Source organism: Pan troglodytes, chromosome 2 (genome assembly GCF_028858775.2).
Source record: "Pan troglodytes isolate AG18354 chromosome 2, NHGRI_mPanTro3-v2.0_pri, whole genome shotgun sequence".
NCBI classification, from domain to species: domain Eukaryota; kingdom Metazoa; phylum Chordata; class Mammalia; order Primates; family Hominidae; genus Pan; species Pan troglodytes.
In genome coordinates this window covers 13,026,861-13,053,574 of record NC_086015.1, presented here as the reverse complement: position 1 = coordinate 13,053,574, position 26,714 = coordinate 13,026,861, and the positions used below count along the sequence as shown (strand labels likewise).

The following is a 26,714-nucleotide window of genomic DNA, read 5'->3' as shown; positions in this document are numbered from 1 at the left end:
AAGGGGCCCCTTTTTGACTCAGGCCTGGCCTCTTTTGGGAGGGGGTATCTTGAGGCTTTTGCAGATGCTGTTTTTAAAGGAGAACATGGAACCCTCCTGGATTTGAATAGAGTCCCCCAAAAGAAAAAAAACACAGGCGGAGGACTTGCCTTTCCCAGATGACTTGTGGGTAACTCCTCTCTCCTAGCCTCTCCCAGTATAGCGACGAGAACATGATGGATCCCTACAACCTGGCCATCTGCTTCGGGCCTACCCTCATGCACATCCCTGATGGGCAGGACCCTGTGTCCTGCCAGGCACACATCAATGAAGTCATCAAAACCATCATCATCCATCATGAAGCCATCTTCCCCAGCCCCCGGGAGCTAGAGGGACCTGTGTATGAAAAATGCATGGCTGGAGGGGAAGAATATTGGTAAGATGCCATTCCTCTTAATATTATTATCATCGTCATTGTTATTGCCATTGAATAGGAACAATAAGAAACCCTTCAGTTTTCTTACTGCTTGATAGTCAGTGCTTCCATATACATTTTCTCATCTGAGCTTCACAGCAGCTTCACATGAGGGATAGGTACATCAGTTAGGATTCTCTTGGTTACAAGGGACAGACATACAACTCAAATGGCCTTTAACCAAATGGGACTTTATTGATTTACTTAAGTAAAAAGTCTGGGGATATATCTTCAGGTATAGCTTGATCCAGGGGCTCAACTATTACCACAAGGACTTGGTCCTGCAGTCTCCATTCCTTGGCCCTGCTTGATTCTGTGTTGGCTTCATTCTTGGATAGCCATTTCCTTGGTGGTCGCAAGCAGGCAACCAGCAACTCAAGATCTGTAACTCACTCTCTTAGCATCTTCAATAGAAAAAGACCCTTTCCTTCCCAAATGTTCCAACACAAGCTCAAGAATTGTGTTTCATTGCTGAGGTTTGGGCCTGGTGAAGTAATCACCTTGGTAAGGAGATGCAATGCTTTAACTGGCCATGTGAGTCACAAGCCCATCTCAGGAAGCAGGGGAGTGACTAGTCCCCACCTCAACTTCATGAACTGACTGTGACACTTCCTACCCTTGTCTCCTCTCACCTAGGAGTTCTCTTTTCCAGACAAAGTGAGCTCAGTTTCTTTGCGTGTCCAACACCATGTCAACAATCACTAGTTTGGGACCTCTGTGTGCCTGGTATACCTGGTACTACACTAGGTCTTAGGAGAAAGATTTTAGAACCTTTTCAAAGTCAGGGCTTTAAAAGCTTCCCCAGGCTAAGACCTTAAAATGTGAAGACAGGAAAAAAATGTTTAAATGTGGTGAAGACAGGAAATTCAGGACACTCAATGACAGAGACCAAAGCATTTCTACTATTTCTTTATTTCCAATTCAGGAGAGCACACAGCTATATATTTAGGTATTACCCACACTGCCTTCAGCCAGGTGCCTACAGGGGAGTTTGTTTTTTGATTGTCAAAGCATTCCTGGACTTTTGAATTGCCTTAGTACTGTGAGCATATTTGGGTAGCTGCTTCAAAGAAGGAAGGTGTTCCAGCCTTTGTGTTTCCTTCCCACATGCCTGCCTGCATAGAAATACTGGGTCATAGTGGTGTCTGATCACAGCTCTCTAATCTCGTTTGAGGCACTAGGGAGCAAGTCCATCCCTGTTCTGTAACAGAAACATCAAACAGCTGGCAAGCATAATTTCTGGACAAAGAGAATTTTCACACAGTTTTTGCAACCATTACCAGTTCTCTTTTCTTGCTGCAATATATGTAATTAGTGTTCTGGGACGGGACCCACAGATCTTCCTGTACTTATCAAAGAACAATATACAATAACCACACTTTTCTTAATCCTATTTGTTTCCCACGAGACTGTAAAACTATTAATTACATGGTAATTTTGGAGTTTTCAAAACCAAAAGGGAGACTTGGCTGAGGGTCTCAGCACAGTAGACAACATTCATTCATTCAACAAACGGTTACCAAGCATCTGTTGTGGGCTGGATTCTGTGCTGGGAGTCAGAGATGTAACCAAACAAGGTTGACCCCCGGTGCAGGAGCTCTGATGGAACAGGAAACAAATGGCTCCAGAAGTGGGGCTCCCTGAGCCGATCTAGGGAAATCAGGAAGGGCTTCCTGGGGGAAGTGCAGACTGAGCTGAGACTGCAGAATGAACAGGAGCCAACCCAGTGAGGAGTGGGAAGACCTGGAGCATTCAGTAGAATGAAAAGCAGTTCAGTGTGGTCAGAGCATAGCATGTGTGACAGGGGAATGGTGAAGGATGAGGCTCCACAGGTTGGATAGAGCCAGGCTGTGAAAAATCTTCGAAGCCATTGAGTTTGGTCCTGATTCAGGTGGCAGTGGAGAATTTTTCGTAATAAAATGCATATTCCTTTAAATGGCATTGCAAATGTCAACTCCTTTGAGAAGCCTTCTCTGTCCACTCTTTATAGGTCCCCTCTGCTGTTCTTGTCTCTGCCCATTTATTTCCTGCATAACACTACATAACATAACTTGCAACTGTCTTATTTAATGGCCTATTTACTTCGGTTTTTTTTCTTGTCCCTCTCCCTACAATGTAAGCAACATGAGGCCAGGAACCTTGTCCACCTTATCTATCATTGCATCCCTCCTACCCGCACACCGCCTGGCATATTAGAACTCACTCAATGGCTCTATTAAAAAAAAAAAACTGGCTGATTATGTGAATTAACCCTTGCCTCAAGAAGCTTATAATCTAGTGAGGGGGTAGTAGCTGGTGAAATTATACCAGCACATTAACAATTAAATCTGATGGACTGGATTACTCAGCCACCATGCCCATCATGGTTGCCAGTCTACTCTCAGTGCCTGCATCAGTCGGGGCTTTTGCATGCAGAAAGACAGGGCAGCCCTTGTTAGCTTCATCTTACCTCCTGGGATATGTCACCTCAGCTATAAGACAAGAGAGTCAGGCCAGATGAAATAACTCATGGTACTTCAAAGGGTTCTTCTTGTTCTGGCCTGTGGTCCTTCTGATTGTAAATGCTGGGGTTTTACCACTGCCCTCTGGATCTTACAGAACATGTAAGCATTGACAGACTTCACCAAGAAGACAGCTCAGCAAATTCCAGGGCTAGGAGGGCACTGGGGGAGATATTTGGGAAGCTTCGCAAGGAGGAGGCTGGGAGTAGTTTTCTGATTAGGAAGGTCCCCGGAGTGGTCACATGGAAAAGATAGGATGGTATAGGCCTGCATCTGAGCTGCGGGAGGGCCCAGAGGCCAACTGGACTGGCATGAGAGGCTGAAGGTGCTGTGAGGGTAGATAACCCCCCGCAGTGAGTCCCATTCCCGTGTTTCCTTGCAGTGACAGCCCACACAGCGAGCCAGGGGCCATCGATGAAGTTGACCATGACAATGGCACTGAGCCTCATACCAGCGATGAAGGTGAGTGAGGGGGATCCTGGGGACAAGGGATTCTTCCTGGGGCCTCTCACGCTGACTTTTGTCAGCCCAACCACAGGGCTGGCCCACATAGACCTCTTCAGCTTTCCAAGTCAGCCATCTGTCCTTCAGAATAGATGAAGACCCCGAAAAACCTTCATGGCATGCCCCAAGTCCTGGCATGGGCCTGACACAGAGCAGATCCTCATAGGCTCACGCTGTGTTCACGACACCCCACACCTAGCCCACTTCATTCCTTAATGTGTCCTGCCTGGCCCAGGTACAAATCCTAAGAGACATGAGTTCCCTAAGTAGAAAGCAAGCTATGTTCCTCCATCCTTCCCCTTTGAGGGTCTGCTGTGTGCCAAGCCTGTGCTGGGACTTGGGCACAGGGATGAACAAGACGTCGGTCCTCGAGGAACTCCCAGTCTGTCACCAGATCTTGACAGGTTGGAAGTAGCTTCTCATGGTGCAAAGCGATAATGCCAGATTACAGGTGTGTCTGGTGCATTGGGCACCCTGGAGATGAAATCAAAGGGTGATGATCCTGGGAAATGCGTGGTGAGAGAGAGGGAGAGAGAAAGGCCAGTCAAGACCTTTCTCCAGATTCCTCCACCCCTTCCAGACAAGGAGAAGAGAGTCGGACTAGTCTCTAGGGAAACTGGACTGTGTAGACAAGCAATCTGAACCATATGCCAACTTATCCGTCAGGCAGAGTAGGCATAGTGCCAAGGGCCCATGCTGCTTGTAGAGGTCCACTAAAATGTTTTAATTTCTTTTAAAATCAGAAAAAAAATGAACACAATATCCAGTCTGGATTATATTTGTCTTTATACTAATGCAGTTGTAAAATATAATTTTTAACTGTTTTTTGAACGGAGGAAGAGACCCATGCAGGCAAAAGGGCCTAGGACCCTTGAAAGTTAGAATACGGCCCAGGATGCACCAAGCACCTGGGATAGTTTTCCTTTTTAAACATCATGGCTTAGCAGTCCTCTTACTTGTCCTTTGTGTTTCTTTTGTGGGACCAGGTCATGTTGGCCACCACATTTGTCAGGAGAGCAGGGCAGGCATTCAGGTGACAGTTCTGGGAACTGGTAAAAGAGACAAGACTGACAGATGGGTTTTCACATTCTAGTAGGACTATTTCAGTTGCTAATGACAGAACCCCCAACTCAAATCAACTTAAGCTTAAAAGAGAGTAAGTTCCTATACCTGAAAAGTCCCAGGGTTGGGATGGCTTCAGGCACAGCTGGATCCAGGAGCAAGGGTGATTTTTGTCAGCACTTTGTCTCTGTCTTCTTGTTCTGCTTCCCTCTGTGCTGGTTTCATTCTCATGTAGGATCTTCCGGTGCAGTGGTCTCTGGCAATTCCAGGCTTTCACCATCATCTTACCCAAACTCTCAATGGAAAAGGGCTTCCTTTCTATAATGATTCCAAGAGAGGTCCTGGGATGGCGTCTCATTGGACTGCCTTGAGTCATGCACCCAGTCATGATCCAGTCCCCATGGCCTGAGAGGGAGCTAATGGGTCAGACCCGGGTCACAGGAACAGAAAAGCAAATCCAGATATCACGTTCAGCTTGATCAGACTCCTGAGAGGCTAAAGTCATCCTGAACCGAGGAATGTGTCCTGCAGAGGCTTTGTTTGGAGATGTGAAGGCCGCCACCTTCTGCTTATTCCTGGTGATTTGCTTTTCTCTTTCCTCCTTTTTTTCTTCTGCCGACCACCTCCAGTTCTCCCCCTCCCTCTATCCCTTTTAACAGCCCCCACCCTGTCCTCTCCATCTGTTGCTCTTTTTATTTCTGGATCTCCTTCTGTCCGTCTCTTTATCTCTCCCTCTAGCTTGCTCTCTCTCTCTCTCCTACTCCTGTCATTTCCTCTCCTTTGTCTTGACCGAAGCACCTGCCTTCCTGGGGGCTGAGGTCCCTGTCAGTCCCTTTGCTGGTTTTTCCACAGCTCCTTGGGCTGATGGGCAGAAGGCTTCTCTGGACACCAGGACTGAAGATGAGGAGGGACAGAGAGAATAGGGCTTGCTGGGTCAGCGAAGAAGCAGCCATGGGACTCACCCAGTGGGGCTTCATCCCCATAAGAACCACCCCCCAAAAAGTGCTGCCTCCCCCTTCTCGGGGTAAAGGTTCACAGTGGCCCCCAGAATGCATGAGTCAGAGCTTTGGGTCCCCCTCCGAGATGGTCTTTCTTCTTTTTGTTCTTTGTAAGGCTGCTGGTTTCTGGGAATGACAAAGGCAGGAAAAATCATTCTGGGAAGGAAGCAGCCACAGGCTGGAAGAGCCAGTTTCATGTTCCCTGAAGGCTCTCAAAGTATCCTGTGTGTATTAGTGGGGGGTATTGAATCAGGGGCACTCTTTGGTGGAAAATCAATTGCATTTTCTAAATGTTACATTGTTGCCATCCCTGGCCAAACAGTGGCAGAATAGTGAGCTGCAGAGACTCAAGGGGTCACTGTGCTCAGAAAAAAGAGACCTGGAGTTGAAGCACAGAGGGAGTCCTTATGGTCATGTAATCTGAGGCAAGCCACATCACCTCTGGCCTCTATTTCCTTATCTATAAAATGGGAATGACAGCACCAAGCAAATTATGGCATGGGTTAAAATGAGGTGACATATGTGAAGGAGCCTAGCACAGTGCCTGGGACAGGGAGGTGGATAAGAAACATCAATGGACTCTGTATCAAACAGACATCCTTCCTAATCCTGATAGAAAAACTGAGTCCTGGAGAATTTTCTTGACCTAACTGGCATTGGCAGTTACTGGTCATTGGCAACCGAAACCTCCTGATTTGTTTACCTGTTTCCTCTTAGACATTTCATTTAGGGGATCATCAATATCTGTCTTCTTTGCTCTTGACAGCACCCGGTATGAATGGAATCCAGCAGGCCTCGAAGGTCAAATCAGGCAGAGAACCATGAGTCCAGGTCTTTGCCATGCATGAATCAGCCAATGAATGCCAAATTGCAGGAACAATTTAGTTGTTTGTGTATCTGTTGCCTTTCTTGTCTCAAAGATTCTGTACCAACTGGGCGTGGTGGCTCACACCTGTAACCCCAACACTTTGGGAAGTTGAGGTGGGCAGATCACTTGAGCCCAGGAATTCGAGACCAGCCTGGGCAACATGGTGAAACTCCGTCTCTACAAAAAAAACCAAAATACAAAAATTAGCCAGGCATGGTGGCATATGCCTGTGGTCCCAGCAACTCATGAGGCTGAAGTGGGAGAATTACTTAAGCCCAGGGAGGTTGAGGCTGCAGTGAGCCATGATTGTGCCACTGTACTCCAGCCTGAGTGACAGAACAAGGTCCTGTCTCAAAAAAAAAAAAAAAAAAAAAAAAAGATTCTATACCCAACTGATGCCTAGTCTCCTGTCTTGAGTCTGATAAGTCTGGAAATTCCATAGTGCTTGCTCTTTGGTCTCCAAGATTTATATAAAGAAACCATGGTTAGGCCAAGGATCCTTGACTAAATGAAAAAATGAAGGCAGCCTGTCACTAACAACTTTATTAATTGGAAGCTAAATGAGAAACAAGATTATTAGATTATAAAACCACTAAAATCAGTGACAGAGGCATGTTCATATGGGTGATATGTCCATTTTCAATTATAATTGTGCCACCATTCTCTTACTGATATTTTCCTGAAATTTTTGAGGTTACCTTTGACTCCTCCCCGTTGGTCTGTTTACAATTTCATATAAATGGTATTGTACAGAATACAGTTGTTTGGCTCTGTCCTCTTTCACTCTGCATAATATTCTGAGATTCATCCATGTCATGTGTATTAAGGTGAGGTTTTTGATGGTATCAAAATGACATTAGTCCATTTATGCACAAACACCCCAGTTGTGGAGTCATAGCCACTCCTTTTCTTTTCCTTTTTCTTTTTTCTTTTTTTTTTTGAGACAGAGGCTCGCTCTGTTGCCAGGCTGTAGTAAAGTGGTGTGATCTCGGCTCACTGCAACCTCCGACTCCCTGGTTCAAGCGATTCTCCTGCCTCAGCCTCTCGAGTAGCTGGGATTAGAGGCATGTGCTACCATGCCCAGCTAATTTTTGTATTTTTTAGTAGAGACGGGGTTTCACCATGTTGGCCAGGCAGGTCTCAGTCTCCTGACCTCATGATCTGCTTGCCTCAGCCTCCCAAAGTGCTGGGATTACAGGTGTGAGCCACCGCGCCCAGCCCACTCCTTTTCATAAGAAATTAAGAACAATAGAAAAAAAGAACAGTGGCCAATTTCTTATACTTGGTGTCTGCTCCTAATCCCTAGTAATAAACATGGTAAACTGGCTTGCGGCATTTGGCTCAGGCCTTATACCTACGAAGGACCCTGCCTTCTTCTTAAAACCACTTTATTGAGTTATAGATCACACACCACACAATTTACCCTTTTAAAGTGTACAGCTGAGTGATTTTTTTGTGTATTCACAGATATGTGCAACCGTCACCATGGTCAATTTGAGAACATTTTCATCATCTTGAAAAGAAGCCCTGTACCCTTTAGCTATCACTCCTTACACCCTCCCATCCCTACCCCCCACATTTCTCCCAGCCCTAGTCAATGCAACTGTAAATCTACCCACTGTCTCTATGGATTTGTCTATTATGGACATTTTATATAAATGGAATTATATAATATGTGGCCTTTCTCTTAGCACAGTTTTCTAGGTTCAGCCATGCTGTAGCATGAATTAGTACTTAATTTTTGATGGCTGAATAATATTCCATCACATGAAAATGCCAGACTTTGTTCATCCATTTGTCAATTGATGGACATTTGGGTTGTTTCTACTTTTCAGCTATGATATAATACTGCTGCAAACATGTGTGTGCAAGTTTTTGTATAGTCAGAAGTTTTCATTTCTCTTGAGTATATACCCAGGAGTGGAATTGCTGGGTCATATGCTAACTCTGTGTCAGTCATTTAAGAAACTGCCAGACTGTTTTCCAAAATGACCGCACCATTTTGCAATATCATCATCAGTGTATGAGGATTCCAATTTATCCATATCCTTGCTAGCACTTGTTACTATCTGACTTTTTGATTCTTGCCATCCTAGTGGGTGTGAAGTTGTATCTTATTGAGGTTTGGATTTGAATTTCTCTGATGACTGATAACGTTCATCATCTTTTCATGTGCTTTTTGGTCACTTGTATATTTTTCTTCAGATCCTTTGCCCATTTATAAATTTGGTTATTTGCCTTTTTATTATTGAGTTGTAACAGCTCTTTATATATTCTAGATCATAACAGCTCTTTATATATTCTAGATCTAAGTCCCTTATCAGATATACAATTTCCAAATATTTTCTCCCATTCTGTGGCTTGCCTTTTTATTGGTGATACCCTTTGAAGCACGAAAGTATTTCATTTTGACTGAGTTCCATTCATCTATTTTTTCGTTTGTTGCGCGTGCTTTTGGTGTTATATCTAAGAGGCCTTTGCCGAATCCAAGTTCATGAGGATGTAGTCCTGTATTTTCTTTTAAGAGTTTTAGAGTTTTAGGTCTTACATTTAGATCTTTGATCTATTTTGAGTTAATTTTGGCATAAGGTAATGGTCAAACTTTATTCCTTTGTATGTGGCTCTCCAGTTGTCCCAGCACTATTAGTTGAACAAAATTATTCTTTTCCACATTGAATGGTCTTAGCACCCTTGTTAAAAAAATTCCTTTGACTATAGGTGTATGGGTTTATTTTTGAACTTGCAATGCTATTCCACTGACCTATATGTCTATCTCTGTGTGGGTACTATACTGTCTTCATTACTGTTGCTTTGTAGTAAGCTTTGAAATTGGGATGTTTAAGTCCTCCAACTTTGTCCTTCGTTTTCAAGATTGTTTTGGCTATTCTGGGTTTCTTGTGATTACGTATGAATTTTAGAATCAGCTTGTCAATTTCTACAAAGAAGTTAGCCAGGATTCTGATAGGGATTGCATTAAATCTATAGGTCAGTTGGAAATATCACCCTCTTAGTAGTGTTAAGTCTTCTGATCCATAAACACAGGATGTTTTGCCAATTATTTAGATCTTTAATTTTTTTCAACAATGATTTGTAGTTGCCAGAGTGGCAACTACAGAGTGCCTTTTATCCTTTTGTCTTGAAAGGATATTAGATTTTGTCAGTGCTTTATTCCTCTGTATTTTATTCTTTTTATGCTAATGTAAGTGAAATTGTTTTCTTAATTTCACTTTTGAATTGTTCATTATGAGTGTATGGAAATATAATTGATTTTAATATATTGTTCTTGTATCCTGCAACCTTGCTGAACTTGTTCATCCAGTCAAATAGTTTTTAGTGATGTCCTTATTTTTTTAATATATAAGATTATATTGTCTATGAATAGATATATTTTTACTTCTTTTCCAGTTTGGATACCTTTTATTTCTTTTTCTTGCCCAATTGGCCCAGCTAGAATCTCCAGTACAACACTGAAGTGATGAGAGTGAACATCCTTGTCTAACTCCTGATCTTATGGGGAAAGCATCCAGTATTTCACTGTTACGTATGATGTTAGCTGTGGGTTTTTCATAGATGCCGTTTGTCAGGTTGAGGAAGTTCCCTTCTATTCCTAGTTTGTTGAGTGTTTTATCTTGAAAGGATATTAGATTTTGTCAGTGCTTTTTCTTCATCTATTAAGATGATTGTGTGATTTTTGTTTTTTATTTTACTGATAAGATGCATTACATTAATTATTTTTAGATGTTAAACCAATTTGGCAGTCCTGGGATAAATTCCACTTGTGCATGGAGCATAGTTCTTTTTATGCTACTGCATTTGGCTTGCTAGTGATTTGTTTGTTTGTTTGTTTGTTTGTTTGTTTGTTTGTTTTGAGATGGAATCTCACTCTGTCACCCAGGCTGTAGTGCAGTGGCGCAATCTTGGCTCACTGCAACCTCTGCCTCCTGGGTTCAGGTGATTCTCCTGCCTCAGCCTCCAGAGTAACTGAGATTACAGGTGCCCGATACCATACCAGGCTAATTTTTTGTATTTTCAGTAGAGACAGGATTTTGCCATATTGCAGGCTGATCTCAAACTCCTGACCTCAAGTTATCCGCCCAGCTCTGCCTCCCAAAGTGCTGAGATTACAGGCATGAGCCACCGTGCCTGGCCGGGTTTGCTGGCATTTTGTAGAGGATATTTGTATCCATATTCATAAGAAATACTGGTCTGTAGTTTTCTTGTGATATCTTTGTCTGGTTTTGGTATCAGGGTAATACTTGCCTGGTGAAATTAGTTGAGCAGTGTTCCCTTCTCTTCTAGTTTTTGGAAGACTTTATACGGAATTATTACTCATTCTTTTTTAAATGTTTGGTAGAATTCAACAATGTAGCCATCTGGGCCTGGGCATTTATTTGTGGGTAGTTTTTTGATGATTGATTCAATCTCTTGTTATAAGTGTATTCATTTTTTTTTTCTTCTTAAGTCAGTTTCAATAGTTTGTTTCTTTCTAGGAATTTATTAATTTCATCTAAGATATCCAACTTGTTGGCATATAATTGTTCATAGTACTTCTTTATGATCCTTTTTCTCCTGTAAAATAATGGTAGTAACGTCCCCTCTTTCATAGCTGATTCTAATCATTTGAATCCTCTCTCATGTTTTCTTGGTTTATTTAGCTAATGGCTTGTCAATTTCATTGATCTTTTCAAAGAACCAGCTTTTGGTTTCATGATTTTCTCTATTGTTTTTCTATTCTCTATTTTATTAATTTCTGCTCTAATCTTTATTATTTCCTTCCTTCTGCTAGCTCTAGGTTTAGTTTGCACTTTTTTTTCCAGTGTCTTAAGGTGGAAGTTTAGGTTATTGATTTGAGGTTTGTTTTTTTTTCCCTAATATAGGCATTTACAGTCATACATTTCCTTCTAAGCACTGCTTTAGCTGCATCCCATAAGTTTTGATATGTTGTATCTTCATTTTCATTCATCTCAAAGATTTCTCTTTTGATTTTTTTCTTCAACCATTAGTTATTTAGCAGTATGCTGTGTAATTTTTGCCTATTTGTCAGTTTCCCAGTTTTTTTCCTGCTATTGATTCCTACTTTAGAAGAAACTTCTTCTATAGAAGAAATCAATAATTTTATCCTACTGTGGTAGAAGAACACATTTTGTATTGTTTGTATGATTTTGAATTATTGAGGTTAGTTTTATGGACTAGCCTAGGGCATACCCAAGAGAATGTTCCATGTGCAGTTAGAAAGAATGTATAGTCTCTTGCTGAGTGGTGTGTTCTATACATGCCTGTTAGGTCTAGTTGGTTTATAGTGTTGTTTAAGTCTTCTATTTCCTCTTTGATCTTCTGTCTAGTTGTTCTTTCCGTTATTGAGAATGGGGTATTGAAGTCTCTAACAATTATTTTTGAATTTTCTATTTCTTTCTTTGTTTTTGTCCATTTTTGCTTCATGTATTTTGCTAATCTTTTATTAGGTACATTTTGTTTATAATTGTTTTTATCTTGGTAGATCAAAATTTTTATCATTAGGAAATGCTGCCATTTATCTCTAGCAGTATTTTTAGTTTTAAAGTCTATTTTATCGATATTAGTATAGTCATTCTAGCTTTCCTGTGGTTCCAGTTTGTATAATATATTTTTCCATCCTTTCACTTTCACTCTAATTGTATCTTTGAATCTAAAGTGTGTCTTTTAAATTATGTTATTTTATCCAGTCTGATCATCTCTGCATTTTAATTGGATTGTTTAATCCATTCACATTTAATATTACCACTTATATAGTTGGATTTTTGTCTGCCATTTTACTTTTTGTTTTCTGTGTGTCTCATATCTTTTTTGTTCCTCTATTCCTTCTTTACCGATTTCTTTTGCATATTTTCTAACATAGCATTTAGTGAATATTTTCTAATATAGCATTTAAACTTCTTTAATGATGTTTTCACTATATTTTTGAGTTATTTTTGGAAGTTTTATTTAATTTTTGGTGGACAGATAATTGGACATATTTATTGGATACAACGTGATATTGCAATACATGCATACATTGTGTAATGATTAAATTCGGGTAAGCAGTATATTCATCATGTTATAAATATATTGTTTCTTTGTGGTGTGAACATTCAAAATCTCCTCTATTCCAGCTATTTTGAAACATACAATACATTATTGTTAACTATAGTCAACCTACTGTAAAATAGCACACCAGAACTTATTTATCCTAACTAACTCTAACATTGTACCTGTTGAGCAATCGCTCCCCATATCCCCTCCCCTTCCTTCCTAGCCTCTGACAACCAGTATTCTGCTCTTACTATTTTTGAGTTATTTTTTAGCAGTTTCTCTAAGGTTTACCATATACATCTTATTTGAATGAGCTTCTATTTATACTAGCTTAATTTCAGTGACATATGGAAATATTGCTCTGTGGGATGACAGTGGTTTTGGTAGGGTTCTCCTTCCCTGAGATGACAGTGGGTTTGGTAGAAGTCTCTTTCCCTGATCCTTTCCGGCTGTTAATCTCTACTAATTGCTGGATGATTGCTATTCTTTCAGCAGTGCCCTTGGTCCTAAATTGCTCTACAGATTAATGCAGTCAAGTTCTGTCCCCATTGTAGGGATAGTTTCTGAAGTCAATGTTTGATATTTGTTCTGATCCCAGGAGTTCTTCTCCTGGCTGTCTTATTCCCTGGTTCTCCTCTGCTAACTATCTGGGTTATAGTCTAGCTTCTATATTCATTAAATTCATGAACCATCACTGGATTGCCCTTCAACACGACCTCCACTGTTCTTGAGAGTCCCCTTCAACTTGAACTTCTCCAAGCTCTGTTGCAACTGAAGTCAATTCCTTTGGGATAAGATTAGGAGCTGTCTGTTTTACGGGATGGTTCTCCCCCATGGGAAAATCTCTGAGCCAGGACTCTGAGACTGGGGATGGAGACAATGGCATCTTCTGAGTGATGTCCCCGCTGAGTGCTTTGTGGAGGGGCAGCCAGAGACCCTCTTAACTTCCCTCTCCTGCCATGCAACCACCACCTCACAAGCTGGGGCAAGGTTGATAGAACCCCCACATTTTCAGTGGTGCCATGCCCAAAGTACAGCCACCATTCCATGAGTAGGGGTTGTGTGAAAGAATGAAGCCCTGGTCTCTCCACTCCACTCACCTGGGACTTAGCCTCAGCAACAGGTAGTGGGAGCAGGATGAGAATCACTGAGCTCCTGCTCCTTCCAGGAAGAAAGCCCTGTGACTAGAAGGTGGTAAAGGGAGAGGAAGCCCTGTGTGCTTGACTGCAGTCATCCGGGTTGGAGCCTCCATCTCCCCAAGCTTGGAGCAGGGGTAGAGGGAGGGAGCAGTCTTGGTTCAAGTAACAGAGATTTTCACCTTTCTCACTAAATTTTTATAGATTTTCTTGAATAGATGTTTCTTCATTTGCTTTTTGCCCTTAGGACCATTTCCAGGGGCTTGAAATATTTCTTTTTCTTTTTCTTTTTATATTTTTTCTCGAGTTTCCCTGGGGAGCTCTTCATGCTGTCATCCCAGAGGTTGGTCTCACTCCTTTCCTTTTAAATTAAATCTAAATCTCAATATCAGCTGGTGCCACCACCGAATGCAAAGAAAGAACCCAAGGTCATGAGTGAGAAGGGGAGAAAAGAGGGACCCTGTAAACAGGCCCTGGCTTCTGTCATTACTCTCATCACAGGGAGGGTGAGGGAGAAGGGAAGGTACACCCACATTCTCAGCCTTTGATACAGTGACTTGGCCTCTAGTAAACTGGTTGCATGAGATTAGTGTTCTCACTTCTGGGGATGAAGTAGGGGGTGGGGTAGGCAGAGGGACATAAGCGGTATTGAGAGGAATGGAGCCATCCCCTCTTTCATGCAGGCAGGACTCATGACCTATAACAGAGTTCTCTGGAATGGCATGGCTAGAGGGAGGGATTTGATGGGTAGAGAAGGATAAATGTCCAACCTTCAGATTCTGAAATAAAAGCAAAGCTTCAACATGTCTTTTCATCTCCGGAAGAGCCCATGTCTAGCCCATGCTAGTTCAGAGGCTGCACCAGTGTAGCAGCCTCTGAACCACTGCTGCCTCCAGCCTCTCCCCTCCAATCCCTCCACTGCTCTGCTTTGCCACGGGAGTGATTTTTCTAAAATGTGACTCCAGCCAGGCCCCTACTGAGACAGTCTCAACCTCTCCTCTAGCTCAGGGGCTGGGCTGTTCATCTCTTCCCTCACTGTAGAGCCCACAGGGTTTTTACCTGGTACAATTAGCCTCTCAATACACAGGAGTTGAATTGCATCAAACACAGAGCATTGTATATCTATATAGTCAATTTACACTGTACAGATGCAAAGAGCTTGTGGCGGGAATAAGCTTAGCACAATTCAAAAACATCTAGAAGCCTCTATTAATGATGTCTGGGACCTGAGCTCAGATGTTAGCTCATCACTGTATCTACTGGTGTGACCCAACCCTAGGCCCATCATTCAACCCAGCTTCAGTTCCCTCATCTATGAAATGAGGGTAGTGCCTCAAATGTTGTTATGGGATTAAATGTGATAATGTAAGTAGAACACCTGGTACCAGTAAAAGCTTAATTTGTTCATGCAAGCAATAAATATGTATTGAGTGCCTGTTTGTCCTAGGGTCTGTTCTAGGAGTCAGAATACAGTAGGAAAGAAAAGAAAATCTCTGTCCTAATGGTACCCACACATTGGTAGGAAAGATTGATAGTAAAGTTTCAAAATTATATGTGTGTACATATACACATATGTGTATGTATATGTATGTGTATATATACATATATATATGTATATATATACACACACCCATACCACAAACACATAAATACACACATCATACACACACACATAAATTTCAGGTTGTGATAAGTGCCATGAAGAGACATAAAGCAAGAGAAGGTGTTAGAAAGTGATTTGGCAGTTGGGGCTCTTGTAGTTGGGAGCGGCTGGGAAAGGCCTTGGTAAGGCAATGACATTTGAGTACAGACCTGAATGAAATTAGCAAACGGCACATAGCATTAATACATATTTGTTGAGTGTGGATGAATGCAAAGATCTGGCAGAAAGGCATCCCAGGGAGAAGCAATAGGAAGTACAAAGGCCCTGTAAAGGGAAGACACTTGTCATGTTTTAAAAGCATCAAGAAGGCTCTGTAGCTGGGGGTGGTGGCTCACGCCTGTAATCCCAGCACTTTGGGAGGCCAAGGAAGGAGGATCGCTCAAGTCCAGAAGTTCGAGACCAGACTGGGCAACATAGTGAGACCCCCCCGTTGCTACAAAAACTTAAAAAATTAGCTGGGCATGGCGGCATGTGCCTGTGGTCCCAGCTACTCAGGAGGCTGAGGTGGAAGAATTGCTTGATCTCAGGAGGTTCAAGTTGCAGTGAGTTGTGATTGCACGACTGCACTCCAGCCTGGGTGACAGAGTGAGACCCTGTCTCAAGAAAAAGAAAAAAAAAACCTCTATGAATATTTATGCTGAAGTGTTTAGAGATAAAATATACTGATGTTTATAACTTAAAAATCATTAAAAAATAAGACGGATAGAGGGGTGGATAGATATATGATACATCTAGCATCGTAAAATGTGCATAGCGGAATTTAGTTGTGTTCCATGCATGTTCACTGTGAAATTCTTTCAATTTTACTTTGTGTTTTAAAAATGTCATACTAGGATGTTGGAGGAAAAACATCAAGAAGGTTAGTGAGGCAAGAGCAGATTGAGCTAGTGAAGGAGAGAGAGAGACAGAGAAGATGAGGTCTCAGAGGTCTCTGCGATTGGGATCCTAGAGGGCCTTATGAGCAGTGGTAAGACACTGGGATTTTGTTCCAGCATCCATGGGAAGCCTTCTGAGGATTTTGAACAGGGGAGTTTCATGATGTGATTGTATGACTGTAAAGGACCCTCTAGGCTGCTGTGGGGAGAAGCAGCTCTACCTAAGCAAGTATGAAAGTGAAGAGGGTGGCATGGGAGGTGGTGAGCCATGGTCAGATCCAGGGGACACTCTGAAGGAGTCGCTAATGGATGAGGTGTGCAGAGCCATGCCAGGGCATTGGCCTGGGTGAGCAGGTAGACAGCAGTTCTGTTTCCTGAGATGGGGAAGATGAGGGAATGAAGTAAGTTTGGGTAACAGAGTGTGGGAGAGTGATGAGGGGGAGAAACATATTCTGTTTCAGGCACGAGAAGCCCAAATAACAGACTTAGTAATCAATGGGAGCTGTTATTACTGTTTCCACCACACACACTTATGTAACGACGTCTGCAAACACACGTGCTTTCTCTGAGCTGGAGGTTCAGCCCTGTTCCTCCTGTTTTCTTTCCCTCACATTTTCTGCTGCCCCTGCTGCCCCACTCTTTCAACTTCAGGCTGTGTCCAGTGACTGCTGGAGGCTCTGGTGATGGTAAAGGCAGAAACCGGAGGCAGCCCCTCTGTGCCCCTCTGAGTATCAGCAAACCTCTGCTTAGGTCAGCGCCTTTCTTAGTTTGGGGAATCTGGGTCAGAGGAAGTCCCTGGGCGAACCCAGGAGCACGCAGCTGTCTGGGCTCAGCTCCTGCCCTTGCAAACCCTCCGGCCTTTCTGACTCTTGTAACGAGGCAGGCAGATGGGCTAGTAGGCAGTTCCAGCACACGGCCGGATGTGAGATTCAAAGATGCTGCAGAGAGAAGGACCAAGATCTCTGTTTGTTTTACTGAGAATGTGACTCTGAGTCAAGATCTGAGTTAATCTGACCCATTTAGTGGTGCTGTCATTTCCCCACCTCCTTCCCTCCTTCCTTCTCTCCCAACACCCAGGTTAGAATAGCATTTAAAGACATTTGTCAGGTAGCTAGCTGGGGAAGCTGACTTGACTGTTTGAGGCCTGCTCCCTGCAGAAGGCTGCCTCAGTCACTAAGAGCTAAATACATCCCAAAGCCACTGCATCTCATGGGGACACAAGCATGGTCTTCTTGAGCCAATTGCTTCCAGAGGGGAGCCCTGGTGCATGTGTGTGGTGGGGAGTGATGGGGAGTGAACAAGGGAGTTTCCTCCTCCTGCTCTTTGATTTTCCATGCCATCCGTGGCCCTTAGAAGTGCACCAGCCTCTGGTAACAACATGTGTGTAACTCTTATAGGGTACTATGTGCCAGACACTGTTGCAAGCACTTCATGTATATTCACTCACTTAATCCTTCTAATAACCCTGTAAGATAGGTTCTATTTATTACCATTTCCATTTAACAGATGAGGAAACTGAGGCATAGAAAGAAAAACTAAGTATCCCAAGGTCACACAACTAAAAAAGGGTAAAGCCAAATGTTCTGAGCTTAACTATGTGATGGACAGGTGGATGAATAGATCGATGAAGACGAGATTGTCCACAGTGAATGGAGCAGATAGAGAGCCCCAAGAAAGCTCAGCATGGAGAAGCTATCTACAGGCTAGAGAGAGAGCAGGGGTTGCTTTTGTTACTCTTTTGTTCTATTAAAATAAAAAAAAAGTAAGAATTATAATGTTAAACCTCTTTGTGCTTACTTTAAAATATTAAAACATTAATACCTATACAAAATCAGTTTTCTACCACATATGGACACTTCTTAGGGTAGAAACTATAAAACAGGTGGAATAAACTGTAGGCACAATCCCCTGTTCCCCAAAAAGTCTCTTCCCCAAATATCACTAGTTGTATGGTCCTTAAACCATGCAGTTTAAACCACTTAAACTCTCTGCAGTTTAACATCTCTTCTCTGGACCCATCCCATAGGCCAAATCCATTAATAATTATAATCACAGTCATGACAGCTGCTGTCAACCGAATACCTCATGAATATCTGTACTAAGCTATGCACTTTTGTACAAGAACTTTTGTTTGTTTCGAGACAGGGTCTTGCTCTGTCACCCAAGCTGGAGTACAGTGGCATGATCATGGCTCACTGCAGCCTCAACCTTCCAGGCTCAAGTGATCTTCCTGCCTCGGGCCCTAGAGTAGCTGGCACCACAGGCATGTGCTACCACGCCCAGCTAATTAAAAAAAATTTTTTTTTTTGGAAATGAGGTCTCACTATATTTCCCAGGCTGGTCTCAAACTCCTGGACTCAAGCGATCCTCCTGCCTCAGCCTCCCGAAGTGTTGGGCTTATAGGCATAAGCTACCACGCCCAGCCTCTGTTCCTCTTATAAAGACACCAGCACTAGGATTATGACCCCACCATTATGACCTCATTTAACTTTAATCACCTCATTACATTAATTAAAGCCCCTAAAATACAGTCACGTTGTGGGTGAGGGCTTCAACATATAGATTTGAGGCAGACACAGTTCAGTCCTTAACAATGAGCTTTGAAGAGTCTGGGTACCCTTAAAATCCTGTATCGGATTTTGCAGGTTAGAGTCTGCATACATGATGTGGCCTCTCAAAAGATTAAAAATTACTAAAAGTATTATAAATGACAAAGAGGAAAAGGGTGCATAGAAAAATAGAAATATTAATAGAACTTGTGTTAAGGGGTAGAAGAAAACGAAAATTCTACAATATTGTCTTAATGAGCATTAAAAAGTAGAGAACAAGAAGGGCAGTGGAAAAGGAGCATGTATCAGCTCCCTCTTTACATTTTGAGGGTTTGATGGTTTGCCTGAGGTTGCAGGGTGGAGAGTGGAACTGAGTCTAGGACCCCAGGGTCCTGAGCCCCAGCCCACCAGGCGTTCTGTCCATGTTCTCACCAGCTGTGCAGTCTATCCTTCCCCAGAGAAGCCAGGGCCATCTGAGTGAGGCTCCTGAGCTGCCACTTTGCTGACCTCAGAGACGCTTTTTCCCTTGATTTCCTTCTAGAAGTGGAGCAGATCGAGGCTATCGCCAAGTTTGACTACATGGGGCGGTCCCCGCGTGAGCTATCCTTCAAGAAGGGGGCCTCGCTGCTCCTGTACCACCGCGCCTCGGAGGACTGGTGGGAGGGCCGGCACAACGGCGTGGATGGACTCATCCCCCATCAGTACATAGTTGTACAGGACATGTGAGTGGAGTCGAGACTTCTGTGAAGAATGCCGAAATAGATTAGTGATGTCTGGGATGGGCACCGTAGGGGAGTGCTAGCTTGTATGCCAGCAATTTGCCCTCCTTGATATCATACGCTTGTTCTTCTCTAACAATGGGTAATATCTAACTTCCCTTTAAATGGTGATCCACTTAACAGATATCCAAATTCCTCCTTCTGAGCACACAGAAACGGTGTTGGGTGCCTCTGGCCTATATCCTGATGCAGCTGACAGCCCCCAGGGTTTGCCATCACCCACCAGGACTCTCAGTATCCAGGGAATCTTGCCATGTGCCTCCACCTCCTAGGCCTCCCCTGCCTACGGTTCTACACTCCAGAGGTAGCTCTCTTAGGGGATGGGCAGAAACATGCCCTTGTTTCTGATTAATAGGGTACTATTTTTAAAAAAATAATTTCAGGGGTTAATGAAAAAGAGCCCTGCATCCCAAATGCCTAGTCCTACCACAAAAAGTCTGCACTTTCCATTCCTTTGAAAGCCATGGAAGCTTCCAGTGCACACCTTCCTTGGGAGCTCTGGTCAGGCTCGGCAGAACAGATTTACCATAGAGGCAGCCACCAAGCTGAGCCTCAAGGGAAGGGGATCAACAGCCCACATTGTGATGGGAGAGAGGGGGTCTCAGCCAGAGAAAAGGCCAGGGCCAAGCAGACTGCCAGAGGAATGCCATAGTGGAGGGCCCTTGGCAGCCTCCCGAAGTCCCCAGACCTCTGAGATCAGGGACAAGTCACCACAGCAGAGGGCCGTGGAAGGAGGCCGGCAGGGCACCCCAACAAGCTGGTGAGCCACCTCACAGTGGTCCAAGCCCTGGGTGGGGAGGTGAGGGGCAGAGGCAGCTTCTTCCTCCCTTGCTTAGCCAGAAGCCATTTCTCATGGAGTCACACAGAGACTCAGCACTCAGCCCTCGGTGCTCAGCCTGCGGACTCTATCCCCCCATTTCTCCAACACACCCTGCAGCATTTAGCTTGTCCTAGCCTGGAGCTGCCTGGGAATGAACAAGCTAGAAGAGAAAAAAGGAGGAGGTAGGTGTGGGACAGAAGAGGGTCCCAGCTGCGGAAACTGACCAGGAGTGTTGCAATGGGCATGTGTGGTGGGAAGGCACGCAGTGGGCAGTGGCCTAGCAAGCGCTGTGGGCACAAAGTAACCATAAGTTGTGTTAATTCAGCCCCTCAGACACATATCAGGGAGCTCTGTATATGCTGGGTTCTTTGGGGGAAGGTGCCTCCAATTCATGTCTGTCTTCTCCCCAGGGATGATGCCTTCTCCGACAGCCTGAGCCAGAAGGCTGACAGCGAGGCCAGCAGTGGGCCATTGCTGGATGACAAGGCCTCTTCCAAAAACGACCTCCAGTCCCCCACGGAGCACATCTCGGATTACGGCTTTGGGGGGGTGATGGGCCGGTAGGATGTGCGGATTCATTTTTTCCCTGCTAGTGTCAATCCTGTTCATGTCTGATTTGGGAGAAGCACAAGGGCAGAGAGGAGAGAAGGAGCCTACTGCAGCCCCCTGTTCCCCACAAAATGAAATGGGCACACTGGGCGGGCTGGCTGTCATTGGCCCAAGAAGGCCAGGTATAGAACCATCCAGCCTGTGTTGCCGGGAGGAGGAGGAAAGACATGTGTTGGGAACTCAGTGCTTTTTTATTTAAAATAATAATGTGTGAGAGAGATACAAATTGGCAAGTATTTTTCCTACCTGTCTCCAGTTCCTGCACCTCCTTCCAGCTTTCTGTTGTAGAACTGAGTTGTTATATTTAAAAATGTAAAGCTCACATATTCCCCGAAACGCACTACATAAACAGAAAACTCACACCTACTCATGTGTTGAGAAGGAAATTGACACTCGACTCCACCCACTTATTTGGAGGGAGCAGTATTACCAATTTCTTCGCTCCCTATGTGTGGGCCAGGCTGTGTCACATAACCTTTCTACCAGGCAAGGAGCTGTGCATGTCCTTCTGAGAACAGGTATAATCCAAAGTATGTGGTTATTTTTTAAAAAATTAATGAGGAAATAAGAAGAAAAGAAAAGAAAAGCTGACAGTTTCTCACTGCCTTTTTAGTCACACTCTCAAAATGTCATATTCTATGTTTTTTCCAGTGGAGGGGTCATGTGGTCAGCCCACACATGTAGGTATTTGCAGATAGACCCCAAAAAAATCAGTCACAGTGGGAACACACAATTTATGAATTTATTTCAGCAAAAATCCTGATGCCTCTTTTCTGCAAATTCCATTCAGTTCAGCAGATAGCTCGGGGCACTATGGTGGAATTGAGAAGGTCAGGGAAGTGGAAGGCTGGCGTAGGTAGACAAAGAAGTTATGGTCCCCTGACTTCTAGGAGGACCATATCTTCTGCCTCTCTTTTCCTCTCCCTTGTCCCCCGCCCTCACCTCCTTTGTTCTTGTTCTTTCTTTCTAAGTACTGCTTCCTTTCCAATACCTATGCTTTGGTCCTGCTGGGACACCCACAAGCACTGCTTAGCTTGGCTGGTGGCACTAGGATCTGAATCACTGGTGGTCCCTAGTCATAATCCATTCCCAACACACGGTCCCTCTCCCTCTCCCCTCACCACTTCTAGCCCTTCAGACTCTTGGTGACCTCTGTAGGATGCAGCCAAATCTCCTGTGTATAGAACCTCTTATCTTCAAGGTGCTTTCAAACCCACTTGAAGCAAAGGTAAAGGGTGGGCAAAGGATCTTACTGAAACCCACTTCACAGATTAATAAAGTGGGCTTGAGAGAGGACACAGGAAAGCACGCGGCAGACACAGGGCAAGAACTCACCTTCCTGAAACACAACCTAATCCCCTCTTCACCGCACCAGAGCCCCCCTGAAGTGGGAAAGGTACCAAATGCACAAAAGGGCTGTCCAGCCATGCAGTGTTTACTCTTGAATGACTAGTTTTCCAAGATCCAAAAAAGCCTCACAGAAGGAGCCCTCTTCTGGGGAGATTGGGGGTTGGGTGGCAACGTTAGAGTGTCTTCAGTTCCCAGGGGACCCCAACTGTGCTTGCAGGGTGCTGGTAACTTTGGTACAGTCAAGCCTCAAAGCTTCAGACCAATTAGAAGCCCCTCAGAATCATGGAAATGTCTGAACTGCTTCAGAGGGTATCATGAGCCCAACTAACCATCGCCAAAGCGTTTCCAGGGTTGGAATCCTCTAGGCCTTGACTTAGCGTGTAGACCAGATGCATTTTGCGGTTGGCAGCACAGCTGTCTGTGGCCTGGAAGCACCGTGCTCCAAATGCTTTCATGTTTACAGGTTAGACCTCCCCCTGCTGCTGAGCTGTGTGCTGAGCCAGGTCTTTCATTATGGAATTGTAGGGTCTGGCTGAATGAGGCTTTACTGTACCCGCTCCTTAGACTAGCGTGCAGTGTGTGGCATGGGGTTGACTCACCCATTCTGAGACTTGCCAGGCTTGACCTCTGCCCCATGCCCCTCGCCCCCTGGCTCCTTTGCAGAGTGCGGTTACGATCTGATGGAGCAGCCATCCCCAGACGCCGAAGCGGGGGCGACACACACAGCCCGCCCCGGGGCCTGGGCCCCAGCATAGACACACCACCCCGGGCTGCTGCCTGCCCCAGCAGCCCCCACAAAATCCCCCTCACCCGGGGGAGGATCGAGAGCCCTGAGAAGCGGAGGATGGCGACGTTCGGGAGCGCTGGCAGCATCAACTACCCTGACAAGAAGGCGCTCTCCGAAGGGCACTCGATGAGGTCGACCTGCGGTTCCACCAGGCACAGCAGCCTAGGGGACCACAAGTCCCTGGAGGCCGAGGCCCTGGCAGAAGTAAGGGCCAGCGGGAAGGCAGGCTGGGCAGCCAAACACCCCAGAGGGCAGCGGGTGGGAATCCGTGGAGCGGGGAGCCACCTTGGCCTTTATGCCAGGCTCATGGCTAAGCCAGAGAACGGGAGAGTGAGTGGCCTCCCTGTCCCTTGCTGGGCTTCCCGTGGGAATGGAGACTGGTTGGGAGCAGCCACTGCTAGGGTTCCTATAGAGGCTGAACACCCCCAGTGTCCAGGGCTGGGGAGGGCATTGGCCAGATTATGGGGCTGGGGTAATGGCAGGTCACTACACAAAATGATACGATTCAGTTTTTGACTCATTCATTCACTCATTCATTCATTTCTCTCTTCATTCATCAATTCATTCATTGGCAAATATTGATTGAGCATCTATCATGTGGCCGTCACCATGCTAGCCACCAACAGTAAAATGGAGATCTAAAATGGACTCAGGCCCTGCCCACATGGAGCTTACAGTTTAGAGAAGAAAGAGACATCAACAAACACACACACACAGTTGTGAAATAGTTGTTTGGTTGGGTGCCTTTAAGGAATGGTCCAAAGTATTTTGAGAGCCTAAAATGTGAGGATTGCACCTAGGCAGGGAGAGACTTCTCTGGGGAGAACTTGACCTGAGACCCAAAGGGTGGGCAGAGCTAAATAGCTGAAGCTGCAAGAGAAGAATGTTCCAGGTTCTTCTCAAGTGCTTAGAGGGTTGGCTTTTGTTTGTTTGTTTTGTATTTGGATGAAAAATCTATATGATTTTTACATTTGCCAAATGAGTAGAACTGTGATTTGTTTAACAATTTGCATAGCCGGTTTCATGGGTTTTTTGACAGTTCTATCATATTTTGAGAAGTTTCCATTTTTTTTGTCTCTGGAATTTGGTGTGGGGGCCCATTATGTACCCTCTCCCTAGTGTTCTCTCCCACATAAGGTAACAGAGACAATCAGAACCTTCTGGTCTGTGAGAATTTTACTGTGGAGAGTAGCCTTTGAATCCCTGTTCAAAAGGAGAAGGAGAAAGGGCAGGGAGTCGTGAGCTGTGTTCTAGAGGAGGCCAAGCAGGGTTCCCTGGGAATACACAACACAGAAACAGCTCACCTAGCAATGAGTACTCCTGTTCACACCAGCAGGCTCTAGTTTGGCCCCATGCCCATTCCCAGGGGTCCCTGAAGATCAGCGCCTTCCGAGGAGGCATGCCAGCTGCTGGTCCCCCCCATCCTTGAGGAAACATCACCCTAGCACCCACCATCATCTGGAAACTCTACCAGTCTAGAAAGTTCTACCAGTTATGATAGAGGATGGCCTGAGGCCTGCCCCAGGGCCCTTTACATTTATAAAGAATCAAATGCAGTCTAGAAAACTGTTTCTAAAAGTAGCTCTCACAGCACAGTAGTTCCACAGGATGCCAGGGAGTGGGTAGGGAATACATGTTCTGTGGTCAGCAAGGTCTGGGGAATGCTGCTCTGACAAAGTTGAGTGGCTTCTCTGTAAGACTTCTTACAAAACCTTTAAAGCAGGCGCCCCCAGCCCCCGGGCCATGGATGGATCTGTGGCCTGTTAGGAACCAGGCTGCACAGTAGGAGGTGAGCAGCGGGAGCCAGCATTATTGCGTGAGCTCTGCCTCCTGTCGGATCAGCGGGGGCATTAGATCTTCACAGGCCGTGAACCCTGTTGTGAACTGCGCATGTGAGGGATCTAGGTAGTGCTCTCCTGAGGAGAATCTAATGCCTGATCTGAAGTGGAGCAGTTTCATCCGAAACCATCCTCCTGACCCCTGTCTGTGGAAAAATTGTCTTCCACGTAAACGGTCCCTGGTGCCAAAAAGGTTGGGGACTGCTGCTTTAAAAGATGTGCGCTGTGAATCTCCAAGAAAGAAAACAGGGCATGCCCCATATCCCAGACTTCTGTGACCTTTATTCATGGAGCGTTTTGCACGACCTGTCCCTGGAATGCACCTGGGGCCTGCTGCATGTGTTCTCAGTTTGCAGATGGATCTGCACCCTCTCTAGTTTGGCAGCTGCCATCCAAGACCCCCTTTCACTAACAGAGGTCAAATAGGGAATTGTAGTAAATGATATGTAAGTAACCCACTGCCACTGGAGAGTTTCCAGCCTCAGCATTGGCTCTGATGAGCCCTTGACTTTGCAGGCTGCAAAGGGGAGTGGCAGCTGAAGAACCCCAAGTAGTAGGCCGAGTGACCCAAATTTCTTTGGTCTCAAAATGTCCCTTAAGGATTTAGATGTGAACCCACTTAAAGAGGCTGTTTGGGGAACTTGCAACATGACCATCCAAAGTGGGAAGATCGAATTGGGGAGGAGATGAAAAGCAATCATGGTCCCCACTCTGTCTCCCAGGGCCTCTCTGCCGCTCAGCTCTGGAGACTCACAGCACCACCTCTCGGACTAATGCAAGGCTGCAGCCTAAACAACTCAGCTGATCTTTCTCTGAGCTTTCTGTCTTTCTGCTTACTCTGCTGGGGTAGAGTGGTGGCGGGGGGGGGGTGGGGGGGGGGTGGGGATGGTGGTAGAGGGGCAATAATTACATTTTATGTATTAAAGTTTCACCATGCAGCTCATGCTGGACTAGAGCAAATAGAGAATAGTGAGGTCAATAGGGGGCTTCCTTCAAGCAGAGTGGTTGATGATAGGGCGGCTCGGCTCCAGGAAAGCCGGCTGTGTCACTGCAGGGCTGGCACATAGCAGAGATGGGGAGAGGTCTGCCTTCCCTCCCTTCCTGCAGAAAATTGCCCCCACAGCGCCTCCTTTTGGATAAGGCACAAAACACCCTTTCTTAAAGTTGCCGGTGTTCTGGGGCAAGGGATGAAACATCCTGGAGAAGCATACAAGCTAATATTAGCCATTAGCCAGACATCCATAGTCCCCTAACAAAAAGGATAGGCTGTGACAATGAGGGGAGCAAGAGCTCTGGACCCTGACCCCAGCCAGATTGAAGCCTGCCATGGGGCCTAGGGCAGGCAGGAAGCCACCTGCAGACAGGGGAAGGAGAGAATGTAAAAGACCAGGGTGGAGAAAGCGGCCGGCCCCAGCATCTCCAGGCTCCAACCCCACCATCTGTTTCACCAGACCCATACTTTTTATTTTTTTTAAGGATTTGCAATAAAGCAAGCCTGTCTTAATAGTCATCATTCCTCCATGAGGTTATGCACAGCACCTACCAGTGGTGGCTTAGGCAGTATCCCTCACGGTGCCCTCGATGGCCAAGCCAGCTGGGCTGTGGCTCAGCTGAGCCCGAGCAGGTCCTCTCATGTCTGTCGGATGCGGAGGCATCCCAGTCAACAGTCATGGGAACCCATGGGGCTCTTGGGCTAGAAGGATTTTGAAAACCACCACCTGGCAGTTTACAAAGCTTCATCACATCCATTATCTCACCCCATATTCACAGTAAATGTCTGGGATTGTAATAGATGAACAAAAGATGGTGCAGAGTGATCGAGATTTGCTCAGGGTCACACGGCCAGCAACTGGCCACAGAGTCTTTTTACTCA

General features: G+C 45.1%; 1 protein-coding gene across 24 annotated transcripts in view; it reads left to right on the top strand.

Annotated features, from left to right (window-relative positions):
- SRGAP3 (SLIT-ROBO Rho GTPase activating protein 3) overlaps positions 1-26,714 on the top strand; it is a 415,313-nt gene that overhangs the window by 382,161 nt on the left and 6,438 nt on the right. For 18 of the 24 annotated variants that reach the window (XR_010155083.1, XR_010155080.1, XR_010155077.1 and 15 more), the window contains 5 exons: positions 188-415; positions 3,338-3,417; positions 19,200-19,380; positions 20,668-20,817; positions 22,880-23,207. Coding sequence is in view for 17 of the 24 variants with exons in the window: in XM_016940386.4 (XP_016795875.1) it covers positions 188-415; positions 3,338-3,417; positions 19,200-19,380; positions 20,668-20,817; positions 22,880-23,207 (967 nt within the window). In the remaining 7 variants the exon portion in view is untranslated. Of the gene's footprint in view, positions 1-187; positions 416-3,337; positions 3,418-19,199; positions 19,381-20,667; positions 21,093-22,879; positions 23,208-26,714 lie in introns of those variants that run through there. The other 6 variants (XR_010155079.1, XM_054681415.2, XM_024355297.3 and 3 more) reach the window with 2 other exon arrangements.